The sequence below is a fragment of the Cheilinus undulatus genome, linkage group 16 (genome assembly GCF_018320785.1).
Source record: "Cheilinus undulatus linkage group 16, ASM1832078v1, whole genome shotgun sequence".
NCBI lineage: Eukaryota > Metazoa > Chordata > Actinopteri > Labriformes > Labridae > Cheilinus > Cheilinus undulatus.
The window spans coordinates 26,177,665-26,190,877 of NC_054880.1; the positions used below are offsets into that span (position 1 = coordinate 26,177,665).

The following is a 13,213-nucleotide window of genomic DNA, read 5'->3' on the forward strand; positions in this document are numbered from 1 at the left end:
GCTAACTTAGTAGTAGATGGTTGAAATGAAATGACAGACAATGTCTTTACAATTTACCAGGCATCAGCTCCGCACTCACTTTCCTCCAAGCAAGCTCGGTGCCAGTAGAACAGGCACGTGCTATACGTGTCGTATAGCTCAGGCAGACAGACAGACACAAGAAGTTTCTCCTCCATTTTCTGGTTGAATGAACTTCCCCCCTCCTCAGGGCTGGTCCTTTGGAGATCCTCAGGTGACATATGTAAAATATATCACCTGAGGATCTCCATGCTGATTTTCCATCACGGCACAACTGATTCGCTTGATTTAACATTTTTCAATGGTCACAAATGAAGCAAACAGCATGTTGAACGTCGCACAAATTCCCCTCATTCGCATGAATTGAATAAGTAATTTACATGAAAGAGGAGAATTTGTGATGTGTTAAATGCATCGTTTGCTTCATTAGCGACCATGCAAAAAAATGAACTCAAGAGAATTAGTTGCACCAGTCAACAACTTATCCTCAGTTACTAATTTGTGTGATTTGTGCCACACATTCGTAGCGTTAGCACAACCTAGGGTGAACTCACATCTACTCACATCTTTGGAAACGCATCCAATGGGTGGGGGTGAACCGCAGGGCACATACAATGATTTGGACATGGAGTATGTGGAATTTGCCGGCAAGAAATCAGGATCATGAAGAAAAAGACTTAAGTAATCTAACCTTTGCCAGAGCTGCTGGCAAAGGTTAGATTGTAAATATCTGCAGGAATGTTCATATCTACCTCTACAGATATGCTGATAATGCGCATGCCTTTAACATTTTTTGCACTAAAATGTTCACTTTATTGTGGCCATCTAAAAAGCTGTCTGCTACCTAGAGACGGCCTGACAAATATATCGGAATAAAGAGCTGAATCAGATAAACATAACTGAAAATTTACCTAATATACTGTGTATTCCAAGTGGCTGCTTTTCTGCTTAGAACATGCTGGAATACACATCACTGACCAGACTGGCCTTTTAGCCTCTTTTCTCCCTTTTAGGTCATAATCCTACATTTAAGAAAAAACCTTTACCTCACCTTACTGTTTTTCCCTGAGGAGTGCTGGTTTGACTGAAAACACCCCTTAGTTATAGACAAGTGAGCTTCTCACAATGCTAAGTGCAACTGCCATGGTATAGCTTGTAGATGCTCAAACTCCATTTGGCAAAAACAGATGGTTCCAAAAGAGCAACACAGCTGCATAGAAACGCATGATGACATTGCAGAACAAAATAAAAATTCTCAATAAAGGCATGAAAAGGCCCAAAAATAAATCTTAAATTAAAAAAATTTTAAAAAGTTATGAGTTATGAGTAGCTTGGGCCACTTTCAACTGCTTTTCTCCCTCATTATGTAAAAATTCATCCATGAAACCAAAACATTGGTGTGCTGTTAAGTTAATACACCTTATGGACGGCAGTTTTTGTTAGTGGCCCTCAATTTAAAAGATACTAAGAAGTTGAGGTGGGCCGACGTGAGAAGCAAGTCTATCTTTTGCTACTGGCGTCAGAATAGATGTACTGTGCCTTTAATTAAATAGGTTTGTAAATATCAAATCATGTTTTTATTATTAGGATTTTATTCTAATCATGCATTATGTCCATTTAAAACCAGAGCAGACTTGATTTTAAATAAATGAATTTAATATAATAAACTTGTTCTAACCTCACTGTGCTTGTGGATTTTGAACAACATGAAGTCCTGATGCCCGTCTCTTCTCTTGGCATTCATCGGGTTGCACAGAAATGTGCAGGATTGCGTTATTATCAGTGCAGCTGAACATTTATCTCACAGCAAGGGGGGGCGAATCCATCACAGACGAGAGGACGCTATAGAGCCGAGCGTCTCTGAACACACACAAACGCTGCACAGTCACACACACTCATAAATAAATACAGAGAAAGCAGAAAACAGGATAAGAGAATCAGTCACACTAATTAACAGCTAATTCTTTTGAGGACTGTAGAGGCTCGATAAAGACGAGGAAGCTTATTAAAGTGCATGCTGTGTTGTACATTATGATTCCTTTACACTCTGCTTTAATCCACTTTATGAGCTTGATTATATAGTGTATGTGTGCTGGTCTGTGTTGCCACCTAACGCTCGCTCTCATCCCTCCTCCTCTTCTGCATCACATGACAGCGGCGCTCTGCTCATGCCCTTTAAATCGCCGACCCCAACCAGAATGAAAAATGTGGCATTTCATTATCATACATGTATATGTTAGAGCCAGAGGGCCTAAAGAAAAAGAATGGTGACAACAAACCCACCCTCCTCCTCTTCCTCGTCTCCCTGGAGAGAATTGATAGAGATATCCCACAAAGCCAGAGCCCATCAGCTCCTGCAGGCTCTTTCTGGGGTGGGTCGGTATGTAAGCGTTTCCAGCAGCGGCCACTCATGCAAATCACGGCTCCGTACCTGCATACCTGAGCTTGTGTGGTCCACAGCGAGGGAGCAGACCATGCTGATTCTCTGGCTCAGCAGCTGGAGGATCTATAACGTGCTGAAATTATTAATAACATGGTCAAAATTTCACATCACTAATAGTCTTCAGTTTAAGATGATAATTCAAGAAACAAGTCATCATGTAAACATAGGATTTTTTACATTAAATGCTGATGATAGGATGAATTTGACAGACTTTGGTTGATTACATTTTTGCTGTTATATATATTAATTTGAACTTTTGAAGAACATACATTTTTCTTTGAGTAGAAAATTGTTTCATATTTCCTTGAATATGCCAATAGAACATATTCTAATGGCGGCCATGTTCCTGTATCGTCACATGCAGGGTGGAAGGCTCAAATATTATTATCAAATCAAACTGATTATTTTGTCCCACCTCTGTTGCAGATCAAACTTTTGCAATCACTTGCATCCACTTTTGTTTATGCTCTTTGTGGGCAATGGAGTCCATCTTGCTGGATACTGTGAATTAAGCCTGAAAAAGACACTGGAAAAACTGATAAATAGCTTTTTTTTAAAAGGGCAATTAACCAGATGGATAACTTTTTATTTACATTAATTACATTTTAAATCAGCAATTATATTTTTTTCCTATTTGGGTCTTTAAGTCATTTTCAGATTTCAAATATCACACTGTGCAGCCCTCTAACAGCGGCTCTGATACACATGCACACAAACAGAGGAGGAGGGAAAGAGGAGAGGGAAAACAGGTGAAAGGGGCAACATTTCTTCATAAAATTCTTATATAAACTCAACATTTTACATACATATCATCACTTTGTTTTATTAATTTTTTTTTTTTCCTACTAAAACTTTGATTATTATTGTTTGTTGAATGCATTTTTTTCATGGAAAGATAAGACTAGGACCAGCTAAAAATAAATCTTTAAAAATTTAAAAGAAGATTGAGAGAAAAAGCAACTGGTCAAGGAAACTTGAACAATATTAAAATGTTGACAGTGCATGCTGACAGAGGGTTAATGTTCAGTCAGTGGTGAAGGCTCTTCTCAAACGATGCTCCCTGGGTTTGTCAAGCAGAATGCTTTGACTTTCGAGGGAGAGCATTGCTAGAGACCCCTATATAGATACATTTATCAAAATGCATGTTGAATTCAGTGAAATTTACATCAGCAGCAATGAACTCCATAGTCAGATAAACATGAATATTAGGCGGCAACAAGAGCTTTAGGCTAGAAAGGAGAAGGCTGGGATGGAGGAGGGGAAACAGTTTAGTTTTGATAACATTGATGAAGCAGGGATCAGCAAGAGGAACTTCTTCTCAAATGCACTGCATTGTTGAGAGAATGAGCTGTAGTTTACTGTGAGACAATAATTGAAATCAGCTGGCCTTCAGCTGATTACAGTAGGTTGTATGACTTCTTTGACCTCACACTAAGCTCCATATTAGTCACAGAAACATGAAAACTTGTGGTGTTGGTCTTCTGCTACAACAAAGCAGTGGCAGCCTGACATGCTTAAGGTCACATGACTAACATTGCCCATCCTGCAATGGGACTATTGGGCCTACTCACTTCCCTGTTAAACAATATTTCATTTAGCCTTACTTTGGCTGTATTTATTATTTTTGAGACCTACCAATCTAACCTTGCAGAGCTAATGGACTGACCAGATTTGATGTCTATACAAAATGACCTGAAACCCTACGGCTGACGAACTGGGCTATAGTTCTGCATCCATACCAAATTGAAGCAGTTCATTTTTTATGTAAATTTGTTACTTTACAATTATTTACTATTTCTTTTTTTGGCGCAATTTTACCCTGACCATTTTTAACTTATGGGATTCAAAACTAACCTTGCAAAGCCAATGGATTGCCCAGATGCAAAGCTTTGACCTGATGGGCTTGTTCCGGGTCAGATAATGACCAGACCACTCAGCATCATTTGAAATGAAAAGAAACAGTAGTTACATCTTTGGTTTAGCTGAATCGACAGCAAGCCTGTAAACAATGGTGGCTGGTAAAGAGGCTAGCATGGATGCAGCTATAGCAGCAGTTTGACCAGAACTGGACATGTCATTATTAAAAGAAGAGCATAAAACACACTTAAGACTTTTCTCTTCTCCTGACAGGCTTTAGCAAGAGTTTGATTTATTAACTGGCCCCACTGATAGTGAAGTGTTGTACATACTTTGTCAAACATTTTCTTGCTCTAAAGTCCAGTAATGAATGTGACAGAAAGAGTGTTCATTCTGCCTTCAAGTTTGATTTTTAAAAGGTTCTGCCCTTCCAAACGCTGTCTATGGGATGTTGCCCAGATGGATGTCACTTTTCGACGAGTGCCCTCATACAGGAAGCAAACCCCTTCTCGAACAGCTTACCAGTTATGAAATGTACATAAAAATATGATGAAGAGCTTGTTTTCTTCGTCTCTCTGACACTTTAAACTGCAGGATACACAGACAATTTGTGCAGACTCACTCCATAAGGCTGACTATGAGGAGTGGGCTCAAGTGGAGGGCAATTTTCTGTTGCAATATCACTTTAAAAGCTGCATTTCAGTGAAAGTCAAAAAACATGAAAACAGATGGAGATTGGGCTGCATCTCTCTTTGCTGCCTCTCTCCTTCCCCAAGCAGAGGAGGAGGAGGAGGCGGCTCTGCAGGCATACAGACAGCAGGATAATACCAGCGACTCCTGTCTGCTCCCTCAGGCGGAGGCAGAAGTGATGGGTGGCTGAGAGGTTTGAGTGGGGAGGATAAAGAGCAGAGAAATTCTGTGAAGGCCCCGAGAGGCCAGGAGGCCCTGTGTCACCCCTCTCCTCAGGGACGAGCACTAAATCAGAGGAGGAGGAGGCAGCAGAGGCACATCCCCGGCTTTATGAGATAGTTAGCATGTGCTGGCCCCTCCCCACCTCTTGTTTCCCATTTAAGAGCCGACCGGCCCTCTGATAACGGATGGCGCCACAGGTAATTGGAAAATTGGCAGGCTTGTCAGGGAGATTTGGTAGATGGCACGAATGTATACGATGGCGAAGTTCATGAGGTGTCACCCCTCAGCGAGATTTATATCCACCCCATGGACCGGCACCGCAAAGTATCCAGAGTTCAGGAAAAAGTAGCACATTTTTCTCCAGGCGAGACTGCATATCAAGACAGCTCCAGAGGTGCCGACAAGGTTCCTGTTAGGAAAGAGATGATATACGAGCCGTCCTTTGCATTAGCCCTAACCTTAATTTACTGTTTCTACACATGCCTTAACAACGTCTGCAAATGGCTGTACACATCCTCCACGCTGATTTATTTACAGGATAGACACGGAGTTGCTAAACTGACTCGAAATAAAAGTCTCACAGTTGATTTGAAAGTGTAACAGCTTCATTTGAAAGGAAAGTGTCATTATTCAACTGAAAAGATGGTAAATATAAAGATATACCAACAACTTAAAGGTGCAAAATGAAGAGTTTTATACCTAAATGTTTTCTTCCAGTATTTATACTTTCAGTCTTTGGTTTACTTGCATTACCTCAGCAGGTTTTTCCTGGCTCAAATTGAGGCATAGGTGGTACCATTTTGGTCATGTGCACTGCGACCTTTCTAGGGGGTCCGGGGTCTTGCTCCCCCGGGGTTTTTTATTTGTTTGTTTGTTTTTGGTTTTTTTTAATTTGACAGTTCAATACATCAAAGTAGTACACTTTGACAGCAAAATTAAGGGGTTAAATCTATTTTTTTTAATGTTTTTCTCCTCAAACAATGTTGTGCTCTTGGAGTTACTTAAACCAGAGGTGCAACAATTCCAATTCAATTGACCAATTATAATTTCTACTGTTTCCTGGTCTAACCTCCTAATACAGTTTTGGTCTGGTCATATAGGGCATGTGACCTACATGATCATCTCTGACTTTACTGATAACAAGCTGGTCTCAGAGGCCGGCACTGCAGCTCTTCCTCTTACAACGGCATAAACAACTGTTTAAAGTCTATCTTAACTTATGACTGTCTTTTCTAAGTCCACAGTGAGTCAAACATCCAGGCTGCGATGTTAAACGAGGTCAGAAAAGCTCCTTTAAACTAGCCGTATTCTACGGTAAGCTAAGCTAACTCAATGCTAAACACAATGCTTCCGCCAAGCTCTTCAAAATAAAAGTCCACGGCTGTTATTTTTCTGAAACGCTTTTATTGTGAACACCTTCACTAGGAAACGTGTTCGAGTCATTAGCAGCTTAATACACCTCAACTTGGAGTGAAGTTAAATCTAAACATAGAGAGACTTAAAAAAGACATAAAAAAAGTTTCCTGTGTTTCTATACTTAGAGATAAATTGAGTATGTCATCAAAGGCTTGTTTTAGGGGGAGAAGGTGGTTAATAACACTTGAATTTGGATTAAAAAGCATTATCTCTTTTTAATTTTGTAATACCATGATATAATACCGTCAAAGGCAAGAAAAATACCGTGATATGATTTTTAGGCCGTATCGCCCAGGCCTACCTTACAACACACCATTTAAAGTTTGAGGATGAACAAATAAAAATTTCTAGTCTTTAAATAAACTTAAAAGCACAAGGAATTAGGATGAATAAAGTAAAAGATTTCAGCCAAAGTTGCCCTGTTGGTCCAGGCTTAAACTCAACTAACTTATTTGTTCATAGGGCCACACTTTACAGCTGATATAGGCAGATTTGTATAGCCAAAAAATAGGTTCAGTTTTATTTAGAAGTTTCCAGTGGTGGAAAAAATACACATCTATTGTACTCAAGTAAAAGTACAGTTACTCTGATTAAAATTTGCTTAAGTTACAGTACTGGTCTATACATTTACCCAAGTAAAAGTAAAAAATATTTAATTTAAAGTTTGCTCTAAGTACTAAGTACTGAGTTTGCATTGGGGCATTACGAGCAGTGAGCTGTCCAGCATGTCGTTCTTTACATGAGACGAGTGAGTCAGTACCGAAGAAGGCAAGCCAACATATGCAAGAGACTATGATGTGTTGCTATGGCTACACAGATGCTGAGCGAAGTACTGAAATGTATTTGAGTGTATTAAATAACACATGTAAATCTGTAAATCATTACGCTTTATGCCACTTCCTTCCTTTGGTTCACAAGTTGGTCTACTTTGCTTTAACACCTCAAAAGAACCGCACCAAGGTTTGTTTGGAAGCGAACAAGACCCCTGCTTTTAACTGGGCCAGAGTCTGCATGTTTGGTCTGCATCAGAGTTGGTATGGTGTAACTACATATAACAATGTAACTACATATAGTTACACCATGGTCTTGGTGAATACTCGATTCTGATTGGCTCTGGACATGACGTCCATTAACTTCTGATTTATGGACACCATTCGAACTTCACAAGTAGTTCTGGCCAAAAATCATTACAAATTAATGCGCAGCAGCCGTTAGCCGCTACTCCGTTTGGAGTAACTATAGCAACCTGAGACAGTCATATTTTCTGAGCAGGGAGTACAGCGCTCCCAGCCTAAGGAGCCTGCGGACCAGCATCAACCGTCACCTAACTGATATAAATAAAATGACAGACTCCAGGTTTAAGACCAGTAACGTAAGACAGTCTTATCTTCTATATCCGATGTACGTCTTGTTTCCAGGCTCACCTTAACACTGAGAGGTGAGTGTTGCAAAAAACTCCCTTCCCTCCTGTTCTAACTGCTATAAACTATTGTCAGAAGATTCAAATAACACAAACAAAAGAAACCATTATTTCTTTGTAGAGCCAAAGGAGACGCTTCTGATAAACCGGCATAATATCTGATAAATATTGACGTGTCTGATGGACAATCTGCACCTGCAGGGTGTGGACAGCTCCGTTTCACATCTGTGACCTCGTAGTGCTGAAGGGGGAATTATTCTGTTTATTCAAACAGCTGGTCTGCTAAAACTAAGCTTTCTATCATATGACTGTTCATGTTAACATACAGGTTTATAGTCTGACCACAGAAAACTCTCAGTCTCACTCGTCTTCATGTCTTTTCATTGATAAATCCGTTCAGAAAGTGCGCTGAGCGGACTTTCTTTTTGTTCCGTTCAATCACAGTAATTTGAGTAAATATAATTAATTACCTTCCACCACTGAAAACTTCTGAAGTGATAAAAAGAGCCAAACAAGATTCATGTTATAAAAGCAATAATAAAGGAGCTGTCTTTTGCATTCACCCTAACCTTAATTTACTGTTTCTACACATGCCTTAACAACCTCTGCAAATAGCTGCACACATCCTCTGCTCTGATTTATTTACAGCAACACATGAATTCATCTTGATCCTGGGTCATCAGACACATTCATTTTCAATCTTTATTACCAAGCAGTCATTCGTTCATACACAAACTTTGGTGTTTCTTTTCCTGAATGTAACGATGACATACTGCTTGAATCTTAAACACCTACCTGGTGAATCTCTGAAGAAACGCTTCCACAGTTTTCTCACCACTGTTCATTTTTAAAATATTTTCTATGATGATTTAAACTTCACACTGTTTCTGTTAACAGAGACAGAGTGGTTATAAGTAATCATCATGGCCCTCAGTATATCTTTTATTAGTTTAAATCAGTTCATAAATGTCTCAGTTGTGCTGTTATTCAGACATTTAAGCAGATAGCGAACCCTCATGAGTTGGCATGGCAACCAGGACTCTGCACTTATAATAATGACAGGATGCACCATAATGTTCTTTAAAGCTTCCCACTCCACATTAAACACGCACAATGCTAATGAAAACACTTATGCTGCAGAAAAACTGAACATTGACCATGTGATAACAATAAAAATGAATGGCAGGGAGCTGTTCTTCTATTCTCTTTAACTAACTAAACTTAAACTAAAAGACCTCCTAGCTGTCAAATGTCAGTAAGAGATGTTTCCCTAATGTAAAACAAATAACAAAAGAAAAAACAAAACACAATGACAACAACTTAAAGCCTGGCCTGGAATCATGTTTACAACTCAAAATCAGGGAAAGCTAAGACTTGATTGGTAGCAGTGAGAATAACTGTGTTGACAGCGCACATTTGAAGGTCATTGGACAAATCATCAGTTGTGACAAATTTCAGAGGTCAAGTAGTGGCTTGGTAAATCTGGCCTTAAATCAGGCTAAAAGACTCTGAAAAGTGAAATCCAAAATCTGTATCTTAACACACAGTTGGAATAAGGTTTCTATAAACATGTGAAAACACCGACATTTTGTATTTACACCGTTAGGATGTTTTCTCAACCCTTTCCTGGCTTAGTTCAATTTGGGGGTCAAATATAACAGCCCAAGACGTCCTCCCAACGCTACAATGATATAAAATCATCAAGCATTTCATCTCAATACAGTCTGTTGTTAGCTGATGTCACTGTCTACATGGAAAGTTGACAGTCAGTAAAATGGTGTTTTTTGTTCAGGAAATAGCTGAGGAAATATTCGGGTTAAATCTGTTGCCCAAGGACACACACCTTCCGACTGCAAGTCAACCAACTCTACCTACTGAGCCACAGTCACCCACCCATAGGTCTTCACAGATCTAGGGTGTAACATCAATGCAGAGGCTTAAATGAAAAAAATGTATATATTACATAAAAGATATTAAATGAACAAAATAAATCTTATTCTGATATTTTTTGCGGCGTTGTTTGTTTTTCTTTAAACTTTGTGTCCACTCCGACTCATGGATGAACTGATTAGATTATGGAAGTTCACCTCTGTGCTTTCACCATCCCACGATTTTAAACCTCACAGAGGCATTTAGCTTCCAAACTGTAGCTGTAGTTGGGATATGAATATATACATAAGAGTCTTTTGACTTGATATTCACAAAATGTATACATTAAAAGCAGAGAAAAGTTTTTTTTTTTTTTTAATATTTAAAAACACAACAGCGATGTGTTTGCCTTAGAGTTGGGCTTTAGACTGTTTGACAGTTAAATTCCCATCACAGTGCATTGTTTAAGATGTTTTCTGTTTCTTGCCTTTTAAAGACTCGTCTTTTAATTAGGGAGCACACAGCTGGGACTCTGCTGTATGAAAAGCTGCTGCCATGAGGATCACATACATTATGGGTCTGTTTTATGTGAAAGTTTCAAAGAAACAGATTTGTGTGTCTGCATGGAACAGATTGTGTCAGGATGAGTCTAAAAGGAAAAGTTAACGATATTCAGAAATAATATTTGGAGATTTATATGAGCAGACAAAGAGTCCATTTGGGAGAGGAGCCATGTTTTTGACTGACAGAGAATTAGAGAGAATGTCTGCTCTGGGCCGGCTGCAGGAGCGTGGAGTCACGAGGTGTTGTGGGCTGACGATCCTAACCTGGTGATCACACATTCTGCTGTGTAGATGTGTTCATTAACCTCTGGAGGGGGGATAATTGTATCTGTCAGAGTCGTTTAATCACCGTCGCCGCTCTCTCCACTGTCACTTTCACTTTGTCTGCTTTGGTAAATCAGCTGGCTTCTCGTTTGGCCCGCCGTGACTCCTGCTCACTGTGTCACTTTCTCTGTGTGGGGTTTAAAACTCACATTTACATTTTGAAGATGTTTTTGTCATTTTAGAAGTTAGTTTACTTTGCTCTGAGTAACTCAGCTGATCTACCCAGCTGTTCAAGACACAGTCTTCTCTTCTCATATCTCTGAGATTCTGCTGACTTCAGTAAAAAGATGCCAAAAGCCTATATAAGGGAAATTACTGTGGCTGAAGACGGCGTATTGGAAACCGTGTGCAGATGCCATCAAAGACAACTATGATATACCAGGGTTTTGATGGATCACATTTTGTACATTACTTCCCCTCCAGACTTTGTTTCCAGGAGCAAGAGGGTGCTCAAAAATGAGGGGATTAGGGTGAAAAATAGAAATGGGACTGAGCCTTAAATAAGGTGTACAGTATGCAATTTTAGCCGATTCTGACTGAATTTAGCACTGTACTGATCGTAATTTGATGGTTTGATGTGTCATGTGTTTGCAGGAGGAAGAAGAGGAGCGGCCACAAGAAGAAGAAACAGTTAAAGAGGAAACAGCTGAGCAGGAGATCCCAAACTGAGCAGGAGGAAGGAGACAAACACCTCCAATCACAGCATTTCTGTCCAGACGAACAGCACATGAAACTTTCTACGAGCCTCCCAAAGTTAATCGACAGCCAGCAGCGAGTTTAGATCACTACGAGTAGATTAGACAGAGGAGTATTTTAGAAAACACATTTTAAATCCTCCATATCTTTAGATTCAGACGTAGAGTTTGTACTTTTTATGAGCAGAGCTGAGCAGACGCACAAACAGATATCAAACATCTTCATCCAGCCTCACAAAAACATACGGTGCTGTGCTTCTTCTCCGGCAGCACCGTGTGTCTGACTGTTAAAGCCCAGCAACACCATGTATTTATGACACTGTCCATGCAATCTATTTTCATACACTAAAACGACCCGACACTTGGAGAATCCTCAGAGTCATGTTTACACAGTGGTGCGTGTGGAGTCGACGTGAGTCGATGTCAAACATTTCATTCGACATACGACTGGAGGATTTTATTTTTATATTCCATGTATATCTTTTTACTCTTCCCTATTTTCAATATCTGCTTGTTTTATTTACTTCAGTTATGCTGTGTGAAGTTGTCTGCTCACTGAAAAAATGTTCTTCAGTTTCTTTTACAGTATTTTAAAGGGGGGGTCCTGATATTTTAAAACCTGGGGCCCATTGTTGCATTTTGAGAGCCAGAATGGCTAATATGTAGAAAACTTCAGGATATTTTCCGGTAGATTTTTCTGTTAGCAGTCATGAATTGGGCTGTTTCATGCTGCTTGCAAAGCAAAGTATCTATTAGACTAATTTAAAACCATTTTGTTTTGGGGTTTTTTGTTTTATATATATAAAAATATATACACGTACAAGCCAATTAGACCTTAAAACAGGAAAAAAGCCCAGCTTTGAAGGTACCAGGCTTCCCCTTAAAATGTTGTGTACCAACCTTTGTTGTTACTGGATTTGTAATAAAAACTGTTTGAAAAATGATTGTATCTGTGTAAAAAGTCTGATTTGTTCTGGTTTGTTTTTTAATAGTTTCACAGGTAGATGGTTCTTTGGCAGACTTAAAGTCTTTGGATCAGACAGAGCATCTTTAAGCTCTTTGGAAATAATAATTTACTCATACAAAAAGCAGAGAGTTTTGTTACCTCGCTATACCTTGTCTTTAGTTGCTTTTATTACGTTTTTTTCCTCTTTATCACTCAAAATCAATGCACATGACATGTTTTTCAATCTCACCATTGTAGTGGTATTGACATGATATGGCCAACCCCACGATGTGACTGTTGAATGGTTATCAGAGAAACTCTGTGTCTGTTGAGTGGTCTTCAAAGTGACTGCCTGCAGGAAGAAACTGCTCCTGCGTTGGGTTGTTTTGGCGTGTAGTGCCCCGTAACGCCTACCAGAAGGAAGGAGTTTAAATGGTTATGGTCTGGGGTGTGTGGGATCTGCGTGTTTCCTGTGCTTGGACCAGTATACTGTAAGTCCTGGATGGAAGGAAGGTCTGGATAAATTGCCCTGCATATCTGATTGTCCAATGCATTCTGTTCCTGTCCTGTGTGGTTGCAGATCCAAAACAGATGGTGATGAACGTACAGAGAACAGACTGGATTATGTAGAAAATGATCAGCAGCTCCTGTGGCAGGCTGAACTTTCTGAGCTGTCTCAGGAAGATTGTGGAAGTCCCATATTTATGGGCCAAATTCTAGATGTCCCTTATTTATTACTTTTCAAATGTT

General features: G+C 39.5%; 1 protein-coding gene across 2 annotated transcripts in view; it reads left to right on the forward strand.

The window, feature by feature from the left end:
* Positions 1 to 12,461, forward strand: part of phf14 (PHD finger protein 14) — a 126,391-nt gene extending 113,930 nt beyond the window's left edge. For both annotated transcript variants that reach the window (XM_041808434.1, XM_041808435.1), the window contains exon 18: positions 11,417 to 12,461. In XM_041808434.1, coding sequence (XP_041664368.1) covers positions 11,417 to 11,491 — 75 coding nt within the window. In that variant the 3' untranslated portion in view covers positions 11,492 to 12,461. The remainder of the gene's footprint in view (positions 1 to 11,416) is intronic.
* The last annotated feature ends 752 nt before the right edge of the window (positions 12,462 to 13,213 follow it).